Below are 13,280 nucleotides of genomic sequence, written 5' to 3' on the forward strand. Positions count from 1 at the left end.
GGGTCGCCACAACTAGGCTGCAGCTCCCACTGGTTGATGTAAGGGCTGAACCCGGCTGGACTGCAACACCCATTGGTTCCAGTGCAACTCGGGACCGAAAACAGAACCAACCCAGCAATTGCAACCACCAGCTGATCGGGGTGATGGACTGTGCCGGGCCCTGTGCTTGCTAGAACATACAAGAAACTAATCTGGGAATACCTCAAAGTTTCTTTGGAGATCTCCCCAATCGAACTGCTGGACTCAGAACTCTAACCAAGAAAAGACAGAAGACAGAACAGGACAATCATTCATCTCAGCTATATGTTGGCAGCGAAATATGGGGCAAACGGAGACTTTATAATGGACCATATCAATCAGTGGACGACCTCATCGAGCAAAATTGGCAGCGATTCATAAGCGAAGACCTTTTAACACCACTCGAGCACATATCTCAGAGCATGCCCCACATCCGGGACTTGGGGTGGGCGGGAAACCGGGTGGGGCTTCTCCCTCAATATCCCCCTTTACCTCAGATACATGATGGAAACAATATGGACATAATAGTATTACCCACTTCCCTATCCCCCTGAACCTTTTTTTTTCTTTTTCTTTCTTTAACTGTAATTAACTATGTAAAGATTGTCAACAACAATACAATAAAATAGATTAAAAACAAACAAACAAAAAAAAAGAGAGAGTATTACAATTGTCTGCTGGCCTCTGCTTTCAGACCAGAGATGGTCTCCCCAAGAAACCGCTGAATTTATCTGGACAATAAGATGCTGGACTCTATGCTTGGTATATGCTTGCAATGAAAGAATCTTGACTGAATTTTAACTGTAACACTGCAACAAGGTGGAGGAATCCACCATGGGAGTAGGGTGCGGAGAGGGGTGGGGGGAATCCCAGAGCCTATGAAACCGTGTCACATAATGCAATGTAAATAATATGAAAAAAAGAATTGTCTGCTGGCTCCCACTTTGACTTCAGTTAGATCATAAAGAGTTAGTTTACAAAGCAAGTGTAGAGAAGGGGTAGAAAAAGGAGAAATTCACTGCAGGGGATGAGCAGTGGGAGTAGCAAGTATGTGTTTTGCCTGGGTAATGGGGCAGTCATCCTGACAGAGCAGGGAGTAAATACAGAAGATTCATGGTTGATGATTGTCCATGCTGACATGGTCATCACAAAGAAAAGGTGATACACATACTCCAAAATTAATCCCACAATCATTAACTACTCGGTTTATACTTAGTCGGGAGAAGGAACAGTTTTGATTTCTAACCTGCATTCATTCCACAGTACTGTGCCAAATATACTTCTCCATACTCTCAGAGTTAGAGTGATTTACATTAGTTGACTATCTTACAAAATGTCAACTATCTCTGTTCTTGTAAGAGTTCAGGTTTCAGAGCATGGAAGTATAAGTTTATGTCCGTTTATATCAATGGAACCTTAATATCTACAGATAGAGAGGTCAACAAAGATAACCTTCAATTAAAAGGACTTTTCCTATTTTTCTTTTCTTTTTTCTTGTTTGGTCTATTGTCTACTTGAAGAATGACTGGCTGGCCGAAGTTCAAAGATCCCTCAACTTAATCACATTCAGATTGGTATGAACTTGCATCACCTATAACCCATTCAGTCAAGAATGAACTATCCCATGGGTAACTAAAACCACTATGATTGAACATACTGTTTGCTCCCTCGCTTCCTGCAGCAAGCTGACTTCATAAATAAGAGCTCTGAAACTGTGCCTGGTCCAGCATTTACATAATACCAATGTTGACACTTCGTTGTAATTCAGGTTTTATTGAATGTCAGTCCATCAAATATGCAATGTAAATAATTAATGGGCCTGCTCTAGATTCAAATTATTGTGTTTTCATGAGCCTGGATTAGTTTTACAAAATAGAAATGTTTAACATAATGGTGCCGTGTAATTTTAGCATACTAATAATCCACAAAATTATTTCCTTAAAGTTAATTTTGCCTTTAGATGAACACAAAAGGAACTCTTACGCAAAACACCATCTTTACTGAGGAAGGAAAATAATTCATGGAAAATAAACCACAGACAGTTTAATCACTCTTTGGATGCCTTTCAATTTCATAGCCACTTAAGGAAGGCAGCCAGGTGGCAAAGTGGGAGTCTCCCTACAGCAACCCACCCCTGTAGTAATTCATAGTCTAAACAGGGCTGGCCTGGGTTTGCAAATACCTTCAGCAGCAACATCTGGCTCAGTCAAGGATTTCTGAGCATTCTGTCATTTTAGAGATGGTATGTAACATACTCCTACTGCCTTCCCCATACAACCTACATCCACAATAATTGTCCTTAGTTGGGAATATTTCCTTAATTTTAGGGCAGTGAGTCTCAGCTGACATAATTTTACCCAACCTCCCTCCACCCACCAATGTCTGAGAACACACAGAGATGACTTTGGTTGTCTTGGCTGGAGGTGGAGGAGAGGATGGGATGCTGCAAGAACTGGAGCAAGATGCCAGGGATGCAACCAAGCACGCTAATGCATATGACAGCACCACTTCCCAGCTTCAAGCAAAGAACTACTCATATGAATGTGCCGAGATTGCAGAGGTTAAGAATTTATGACTTAAGAGTCTTAGTTCTAACAATATAAAATAAGGCTGAGAACCTAACAGATGGGGAAGAACAAAAATCCATGTGATATTTTTTGCTTCTTCTCCCCATCCCTCACCTTTCTTCTTGGTAACTTTCCCTTCTTGCTCACTACCTATCTTTGTTTTCTCCAAAGTAAAATTTACTATCAGGATATAAACTAATAGGCTTATAAAGAAATGGGCATTTTTAATATGTTGTAAGATTCTTAATTTAAAAAAAATGATACAGTAAGAGGTTGAAATACGGTTATCAGTGATATGCTCAGAAGGTTTTATTTCCAAGACCTGGTTCCTTAGGCACAATCACTAACATCAGAATGCTCGCTCTCCTGCTCCCCACAGACAAACAGACTACAAGGATGGAAGGTGGCAATCTTTCTCAAAACCCTTTCCCTTCCTAGTCTACTCTCTCTGATCACGGCCACATATGTGTGTACTCGCTTTCTAAATCAACCTTACCAGTTTCTTAAAAAAAAAATGAAGCAATTTAGAAGACAGATGTATATGGCAAAACTGGGCAATTTGGACCAAAACTAGGAGCCAGGAACTCAATCCGTTGCTCCATGTTGAGGATAGGAATTCAACCAGTTGAGCCATTACTTGCTGTCTCCCATGGCCTACATTAAACAGAAGCTGGAGGGCCAAGCACGGTAGCCTAGTGGCTAAAGTCCTCACCTTGCACATGCTGAGATACCATATTGGTGCCGGTTTATATCCTGGCAGCTCCGCATCCCATCCAGCTTCCTCCTTGTGGCCTGGGTAAGCAATAGAGGACATGCCTTGGGAGTGTGCACCCATGTGGGAGACCTGGAAGAGTTCCTGGCTCCAAATTGGCACAGCTCTGGCCATTGCAGCCACTTGGGGAATGAATCAGCAGACAGAAGATCTTCCTCTGTCCCTCCTCTGACTTTCCAATAAAAATAAAATAAATCTTAAGTAAATGTTTAATCAGAAGCTAGAGACTGGAGTCATAATTAGGTTCTCTGGTATTAGGCATGGCTCTCCTGATCCTAGACAAAATGTCCATCATTGGGAATAATAACTTAACAAGCTCTGTCAATGAGTAAGAACAAAATATAGAACAACAACCTTGGATGAAGTGAGGAGAGAAAGAACCCTGTGTATCTCAACACTTTGAGTTAAAATTATACTAAGAAAGATTTTAACTAGCTAGGCAACTCTATATTTATAAATAGAGGTTTTGATGCAATGGGTACCATTCCTGTCATTAAATCAGTACAAGATGTAATCAAAGAAAGTTTCCAAGATACCCTTTGAACAATGTTTTCCAAGGCAGGAAAGAAATACTTTCAAGCTTGGTTCCTGTTGCTCTGTTTCATGTGATGGGCAAGCTATTTGAAAGAAACAGTAATGAAACATCTAACTAAAGTATGTATGTATCTTATCATCATAGTTATTATTTCCGATTCTAAATCTGGACAGATTCTTCAGAGCAGGCATTTCAAGATGCGTTCTTGATTACCCACTATTACATTTTTCCCGTTTTGTGCATATTTCATAAAGAACTCCTGATGCTTGTGTTTACATGTTGTTTTATCTTCACATTTGCAGGATAATATCAATATAAGTCTTTGTAAATAATACTTCTCCTGTAGAAACAAAAATTTCTACTAACCTGTCTTACCATGCAGGCTTGGAACACTACTTTATCTGACCTTCCACAGACATCTATTTTTTTTAATGCCTAGTGGGTCCCAAAGTCCATGTGCAAACCTGAAAAGGCCTTAATTGGGGGTGAAGGTAAGAAGCCATCTGCCCATACACAAAACCCGAGTCATTACTCATCCACAACCCAGTCCTACAGAGTTAAGCTCTCTTTTGCCAAATTTCCATTCTCAACCATCCCCCTCCACACACATACAGAAGAAATGAGGGACATAAGAATGTGTCCCAAAACACTTTTTTGAAGCCAAGAGACACTAGTTTGGAACACAAACTACTAAAAATAGGCCAGTCTTTGACATACTCTTCAAAGTTATAGCTTATCCTGCTAACTCTGTGGAAATAAGTCTTTTTTCCATCTGAATGCATCTGAGAGCTGTGACAGGTTCCCATAAGTAACTGTGTCTTACTGCTCTAGTCAATCCCCAGTGGGCAGCTGCTTGTTTAAATCTCTCCTAAGGAAAGGAATATGCTGAAAGGCTAACCCTTCCTCAAAAGCCATCACTCCTCTCCTTGATGACTTCACATCTTTGCACGGCCCACAGCCTTTGTGACCTGCACTGACTGTCCAGAGATCTTCCTCGAGATCTTGTTCTCTCAACCAACACATGGAGAAATGCATTTCAAGTTCAAAATTCCAAGTCCCAATACCATCAAAATCATTTGCTACCTTTATAGTCTTGTTCACTGTTTCAAATATCCATTTTCTCATCTACTGTAGAAAAAATTTCTTTGCTTATTTGGAAGTTCTCATGCAATAAGATAAATTAGATCAAATAAAGCAAATGAATTAGAAATGAAAACAATACAATAATATGCATACGAAAAGCCAATGCAGGATTGTTACTCTTCTGAAGTTCTTCAAATTCAAACTCAAGAAACAAAGCACTCAATTTAATACACCCCTTCCTCAATTTTGTGCAATTTATAGGCATAAAAGTCTATCAAAAATGAGATTTATTTTGATGTAGCATTAATCAAAGCATTCCCATTGAAGCCGTATCTAAAACGCATGCTTACCTGTCTCAGATAGCAATTTTGTAGCTTCCAGCACCTTCTCAGTGTAAACGCCAGCTTCATAGTTCTCCATCTCAGCATTTATGATGTGGATGACCCGAGCTGCCCGGCCCCTGATGGCCCCTGCAGTCCTGTCCAAGGTATCCACATCTCCCTCTTGCAGGGCTATCACACACTTGTTCACATCTTCCAAGATATGGTTTTCTGTGAAGAGGATATACATTCCTAATTACTCAGAATATAATCTAAAATTGATTCATCAACAGTTGGACATCTCAGTATATGCCTAGCATTCAGAACGGATCTCAAGAACATAGTCCAGCATGACCAAGTGGTTCCTACACTTGAGCATCATTCAGAGGGCTTGCACCACACAGATTGCTGGGTACCACTTTGTAGATGTCTACTTCAATACATCTGGAATGAAATCTAATAAACTGAATTTCTACCAAGTTCCCAGGTAAGGCCGATGTGAGTGATTTAAGGACCATACTTTGAGAACCACTAACTTCAAAGAATATACCTTGTCTTGTATTGGAAGTAAAGTTTTACTGCTCAAGAGGATCTACTAAGAGTGAAGGCAGCAGCAGTCTGACCAAGTAGAAACATTAATGGAAATGTGATCAAACACACATACTTCTAATGCTCCACTCTGATCATGTCTGATCACATTTCAATTAAGGAAGCATTAAAAGGCTAGTACAGCATGAACAAATATTACCGACTCAGTATTTCAATATTATGTCATGTGCAGGAAATACACAGTGGGAAAAGAATATTCATGTGAAAAAGATCACACAATCACAGAATTCCTCTCCTTTTAAATGCAATCCCATCTTGTGGCTGGTTCCCTCAGATTACAGTCAGGGTTAGCATTGTTTTGCTGTCATTGGACAAACCAGGAAATTAGGAAGTAAGAAGGAAACTTTACTTCCTAAAACAACAAAACATGATTTGGGCCCTTTAGTTTAGCAAGCACACAATTTTGCATCTGCCATGGTCAATGTAAAATGTCTAATGATGACACGTGCACATTCCTTGGAAAAGCTCAGAAAATGTAATGCCATATTTAGAGAAGAATTTAACATGAAAACACACCCATACATACAAAAAGTAATGAACTGAATACTTATCTTGTCAAAATCCATGTTCTGAAATCCTAAATTCCAAGATGATGCTATTAAGAAGTAGGTGGGTGGTAGGGGAGATTAGAGATGAGTGAAGTATTGGGTCAGAGCCTGCTTGCATGAGGTTAAGTGCTATTTTAAAACAGATTCCAGAAACACCCCTGGGCGGATCTTTTACCACAGGAGGTTCCAGAGGAGTTGGCTGAGAGAATGGGCCTGCCCCAGACTACAAAACCAGGAGAAATGATTATCTGTTTATAAGATTTGTAGTTTATAATATTGCTGTAGCAGCATAAGACTATGTTGTTAACAAACATATAATTTACAAAGATAAATGGAACCGATTTTTAAATAATCTTATTATAAGAGGTTACCACATTACTTAATTGCCAATAATTGATAGAGGATCAAAACAAATTATCTCAGAGAGAAATTTCTAGGTCTAGATTTGATTTTTTTTGAAATTACATTATTTTATGTGACACAATTTCATAGGTACTTGGATTCTCCCAACCCCTCCCCAAACCCTCCCCCAATGGTGGATTCCTCCACCTTGTTGCATAACCACAGTTCAAGTTCAGTTGAGATTCCCTCATTGCAAGCATATACCAAACATAGAGTCCAGCATCTTATTGTCCAGTCAAGTTCCATGGCTTCTTAGGGAGACCCTCTCTGGTTTGAAGGCAGAGCCAGTAGAGTATCATCCCAATCAATTAAAACCTCCAACATATCATCAGCAAAAATTTACATCATTATGGAATTAACTGACATAGTAATGCGTAACCAATATGTTAAAAATAAATGCGAGTTCTTAACCACATTCTGTGACCACCATTCAACTATCAGGGTTGGTGCTGTGGCAGAGTAGGTGAAGTTACGATCGGCAGTACTGGCATCCCATATGGGCTCCTGTTTTAGTTCCAGCTACTCCTCCTCCAATCTAGCTCTCTGCTGACACACCAGGGAGAGCAGTGAAAGGTGGCCCAAGTGCTTGGGTTCCTCCTCCCTCATTGGAGATTCAGAAGATGCTCCTGGCTTCAGCCTGGCCCAACCCTGGCTGTTGTAGCCATTTAGGCAGTGAACTTGCAAATGGAAGGTTCTCTCTCTCTCTTCCTCCCCTCACTTTTCCCCCTCAAATTTTATTTCAAAAACCTGAAAGCTCGTAAAGAAAATCAGAAGCAGGATGCTCAGCAGGTCCCAGGCCCATCATGGCTTACTCCCGGTTTCATTAAACTATGCACTCAGAGAGAATATTTTTTCCCTCTAAGGATATTGGTAAAAAAAAAAAATGGTATAATTCAGCTTTCTTAAAGCACCATTCACTTTGCCCTCCTCGCGACAATCATTAATTTGTGATTTTTCACATCCCTCCATTTTTTAATTGCCAATAAAAGATGGAAAATTAGCAAAATGTGATTGTAATATTCAGGCATCTTAAGCTTACAGAAAGTAGTACTTCCAGGATACAGCTATTGTTCTTGAATGAAACAAAAATGGAGTTGTGCAATGCATTTAAGTTTCCATTTTGGTTAAGGAACTTTGGGAAATCATTCCTTTCTAAGGTCTTGAGCTGAATCATGTGAATTCATTTAAAAAAGTATCTAAGAAAAATATTTACTCAAATGCAACCTGGAACAGGATTTGAAAACTTAAGTTTGATTCAAATAAGGCTTCTTTGCTACTCTGTTGGATTACTTGAAACCAATAAACATTTGTTCCTGAAAACTAGCAACAGGAAGGGGCTCTAAATAAAAAAATACTTTGCCACTGGGCCCAGCGCAGTAGCCTAGTGGCTAAAGTCCTCGCCTTGCACATGTCAGGATCCCATATGGGCACCAGTTCTAATCCCAGCGGCCCTGTTTCCCATCCAGCTCCCTGCTTGTGGCCTGGGAAAGCAGCGGAGGACAGCCCAAAGCCTTGGGACTTTGCACCCATGTAGGAGACCTAGAAGAGGCTCCTTGTTCCTTGCTTCAGATCGGATCAGCTCTGGCTGTTGCGGCCGCTTGAGGAGTGAATCAGCAGATGGAAGATCTTCCTCTCTATCTCTCCTCCTCTCTGTATATCTGACTTTTCAATAAAAATAAATCTTAAAAAAAAAACTTGGCCAGTTGCCATTTATTTTGAACATAGTAGTGTAAGATCAGGCATAGCCAGCAGCATTCTGTGCAGAATTAAAAAATGGTATTTAGGAGTTGAATGCAAAACAAGAACTCTACTCTAGAACACTAATCTCTGGTGTTAAAAAAAACTAAAACAAACAAAAAACCCAAACAAAACAAAACACTTGTATAAAACCAATTAATGCCCTAATATTTTAAGAAATGATAGGGCTGACAACATTTAAACTGCTGTGAAAATATGGGATAATTTCACTGATAGTGAAAATATGAAAATAATTCAATAAACAAGAAAAATGATTCATAGATTTAAGTACATCTATTTGGTGGAGAACAGTACAGACTGAAAAGCAATAGCAGCAGTAACACTTATAATCACTCAAATCATCAATGAGCTTGGTTAATGGTCAGATCAATCATGTTATATGTATAAAGTACTGATTTTAGTAACAGTCACTGGCCGATTTTTATGAACTATTTTTGTTTTAAATATTAATAATTCACTCACTTTTCCACAATTAGAAGTATCCCTCAAGGAAAAAGGGATTGTAATTCCCTGAGTACAGTGTTTAAATGATTAATATTACACATGGAAAATCTACAGTTCAGTTTTAAAAAATACTTTTCTATTTTACTAAAGTGCCAACAAAATTGAGTAAGTGCTTCAAAAGTATCACTTCATGCATACAAGAACACAGTCTGGTTGGTTAAAGCAAATCTACTTGGTGTATAGAGCCCCCCAGACCCCTTACAGTGTTTTCGACTCCCTAGGCCCTGATGCCCTGTGTGTTTGCAAACACACTGATGTAGTGCATAACAAGAAGGGCAGAGCACTCAGTGTTTGCAGGCAGAATCCACACTGCATTCCTGTTTGTACTCCACACAGCATGCAATCAATGAATTACAGAAGGAACAGGTCTTTTGAAAAGGAACAGTTATACTTTTTTTTTAATCCCAAGGTTTTCTGAAGAGAAAGAAATCATGAAGATAAAGGAATGCTCTTCCAGGTAGAAAAGAATGTAGTTGGAAGAAGTAATTTAAGGCATGTGGTGTGGATGTTTGTTGCAGTGTTTATGATGCTAGCTGGGAGTACTCATTTGAGTAGGTAGGTTTGCCTCCCAGCTCTGCTCCGATGCAGCAGGTAGCGACCCATAGTGGGACATCCAGAGTGAACACCCAGTTCCTGGCTTTGTCTTTGCCCCACACTAATTATTCAGAGTGTGTGGGGAGGAATCCTTTGGATGGTACAGTCTAGTGTCAAGGCAATACTTAAACACGCAAAAATATTTGACATCATGTATTGGTAATAAATTACATTTTTACACTGTTACTATTTCAGAATGAACTGATGTTGTTCTAGTAGCATTAATTTTAGACTTTTATGCTCACAAACTTCAGGATATAAATTTTTAGAACTCAAGTCCCTAGAGTTAAGAATAAAAAGTCAGAAAAAATCTTGGACATTATGCAAGTGAATTAATAGCTTTGCCAGATGTTAGATTTCTACTATTCTGTTAGCTAAACCCAAGAGATAAACTGTTACATGGTTAATGCTAAGACATTCACTTAAAAACACTATTAAAAGTCATAGGTTTTGTGCAGTGGGAAAAGTTTAAGCGTTCTAATGTAGCCATTTCACTCTTTTATGATCCCAGGCTACATCTGAAAATTGGTTTTGTTCCTGTAATGCTAATAGCTGTCATCTTTGTTCCCCCAAATCACTACATTTCTTAGACAAATTAAACAATGAGATATTCAAGTTCAGGTAACATGGAAAAAAAAAACTATAGTCCTTTAAAAACAGATATTTTGCTGTTGCTTTTAAAAACAAAGTTTCCTGCCAGAACAGCTATTCCCCTAAGAGGAAACTGATACATAAAATGGCATTAATGCCATTCCAGAACATCTCATGGGCCAAACCTGCAATTTATTGTTTGTCTCTGGCTTGGCTAGGAGATGAGAAGTAGTTTCCCCAGCTATCTGGCTGTGTCCACAGCCTACCAGCAGGATGGAGTGGACTGTGTCATTATCTGTCAAGCCCTGTCTGTGGAAAGGTGCCTGCTGCCTCTGATTGTCAACTCCAAAGGCATGTTCCAGCAGGCTCTGCCAACCTGGCTCCCTGACAGCGCCTGCTCATTTCCCTGTCATGGCATGCTGTGCCACTTGTACCACTGGGGTTGGACTGCACGGCGTTATCAGCAGGAGCCAAAGCCTTTTCTTGCTGCTGGTAATAATGAGATGCACAAAGGAATGGCAGGGAGTAAGGTGGCAAACAGTTAGGGCTAGAGCAAAGAAAATGAAGAAAGGCTTTTGCTCTTGAAATTCTGAGATAAGACCTCCTCACCTTGCTTCTCCCCACACTCAAGTTTTATATACATGTATTTAAACAAAAGGGTAAGTTGGGGAAAGTTTTAAGAACTAAAATTATTTCTCACTGAAAATGGCAGTATGTGGGCACTTTCTATATATATGTGGGTTGAACAGGATATAGAAAAGACTGGGAAAGATCCCTGACTCTTATTGGGGGTGCTACAGTCACTTAGTCAAAAAACTGACTACACATGAAAGAATTGTGAGCCACATTCACATAACCAGGCAACCCGATCCCCAATATGCCCACCCAAAGCATTTTTAAATACCTTGCAACAGCTTTAAATCATGATTCAGCAGGAACTGGAACATACTGAATTCTTTTTTTAAAAAAATATTTGATAGTCAGAATTGGTGTAGTAGAGGGATGGGGGTTTGGAGGAGAGGTGGAGAGACAATTCTACCTGCTGGTTTACTCTGCATACGATTTCAACAGCCATGGATGAGCAAGCTAAAACCAGATCATCATCAGGGTCTCCCATGTTGGTTGTAGAAGCCCAAGACTTGGGTCATAATCCACTGTCTTCCCAGTGAGCTAGATAGTAGGTAGGACAGCCAGGACTCCCACACTACCACACTGAATAATGCAGGTATCACAAGTACCTGACTTAACTCACTGCACCACAACATCAGCACAGCCCCCACCCCATCAACTGAATTATTTTATCAGTCAGCTTCTAAACACAAGGATATTTAAATGGAGACCTGCTTTGACAAGTCACAAAAAATAAATAAAAATTTAAAAAAAAAAACCAGCCTGGGAGTAGGAACAATGCAGGTATCTGAAAGAGATTTAGAACTGGAATGAAGCAGTGGGCAGCAGGGAGCTGAAATCCAAGCAGAAAAGGAAGTGGAAAGCAACGAGGCAAGGAATTTTCCTTTTTTCTTGATGTATTATCAACTATATAGTTTGTGACAATATGATGATCCATCAACTCTACCAAGTAAACTCCACTCATAATGATTTTCTCAAAGGGTGACTTAGAATACTGTTGAGAAAACGAATATTAAGAGGTGACTTTGCTAAGTTTCCACACTTGCAATGTAACAAGTATCATGGTAACCTAGACGCCCACCCATTTGGCTAGCTGTCTGCACATCTGGTATGTGATGGTTGGCTCTGGGAAACTTTCATCTGTAAACGCATTTAAGCACCTGGAGAGGCGTGGCTACATGTGGTTGCCTGTGGACAGATGTGGAGATGCATATAGTCCTTGCAATGTGTGGTTGTATGTGGTTAGTATATAGTTATTAGTGAATGTGTGCAGGAAGCCATGCAGTTGGGTTAGATGGCATGGGTGTGTGATGAACACCACTCCCCGGTTAGCAAGGCTATGAGGAGTTTCTGGCTGCGTGGCAAGACCCAGCAGAATGTCTCAAGTCACCTTCTTGCTGCCTCTCCCCATTGTATGGACACTCCATCACCTCTCTGATGTTTCATAGAATTCTCCTGAGGGTGGTGTTGTTTTTTTGCAAATGGGAGACGATTCCTGTAACTGGTATAACACCTCAAACAGATCAATCATGTTATGGTAAAAGCGTCTTTAGCAACCTAAGGCAATGACACACATCTAAAAACATACAATACAATTGAGCCCACAATGTCTCCAGACATCCTGTTATGTGCCCACCTTTGTCCTGGAGCTTGCCCTAATATAAGTAATGTTTTCCTTAAGAAATGGCTCGATAATATCTTAGAACAGATGACAATCATGGAGGTACAGAGTTTGTTTACCATGCACCTCAAACTGTTACAACACATGAAATGACATATTTTGGTTTCTCACCACAGAAAGCAGAAAGTAAATGGGGCATCTTCTAAAGGGAAATAAATGTGACTTCCCCCAAAAATGGCTTAAAATATCTACCTTATATTTGCACTCATACTTAGGAAAACAGTTTATAAAGATAAAAAGTTTCTTGTAAAGGCCCTCTGCTTGTAGAAAGGCTGAGCTGCCCTGATCCCTTTCACTGCCCTTTAACAAAAGAACAAAAAACAATTGAATCAGCACTAGGTGAAGGTTATGGTAATTAATGCATGATTGATCATAAAATTTAATAAAGAATCTATGATATGTGCCTTTATAAATCCCTTTCATTTATGAGCTTTCCTTTTAATTCTGTACTTCTGATATTTTAATATCAGTTAGTTTATATTTAGTGAAAATTGATTTTGAATAAAAGTAAACCACTTGTCACTAGGTAACTAGGTAACTGCATGTGCTGCCAACCATGGAGTTCCTGGCTTCAGCCAGGTCACTGCAGGTTTGAATGAGTAATAGCTTGCTGAAAATATTTTCTCTGAAATAAAATAGTAATGTTTTTTAGAATTGTTTTTGTAATC

At 39.6% G+C, this 13,280-nt stretch overlaps 1 protein-coding gene across 2 annotated transcripts in view; it reads right to left on the bottom strand.

Moving 5' to 3' along the window:
- The window catches only part of CTNNA2 (catenin alpha 2), a 1,134,503-nt gene that overhangs the window by 79,482 nt on the left and 1,041,741 nt on the right, over nucleotides 1-13,280 (bottom strand). For both annotated transcript variants that reach the window (XM_004590715.2, XM_004590714.4), the window contains exon 12: nucleotides 5,326-5,526. In XM_004590715.2, the coding sequence (XP_004590772.1) occupies nucleotides 5,326-5,526 (201 nt within the window). The remainder of the gene's footprint in view (nucleotides 1-5,325; nucleotides 5,527-13,280) is intronic.

The sequence above is a fragment of the Ochotona princeps genome, chromosome 8 (genome assembly GCF_030435755.1).
Source record: "Ochotona princeps isolate mOchPri1 chromosome 8, mOchPri1.hap1, whole genome shotgun sequence".
NCBI lineage: Eukaryota > Metazoa > Chordata > Mammalia > Lagomorpha > Ochotonidae > Ochotona > Ochotona princeps.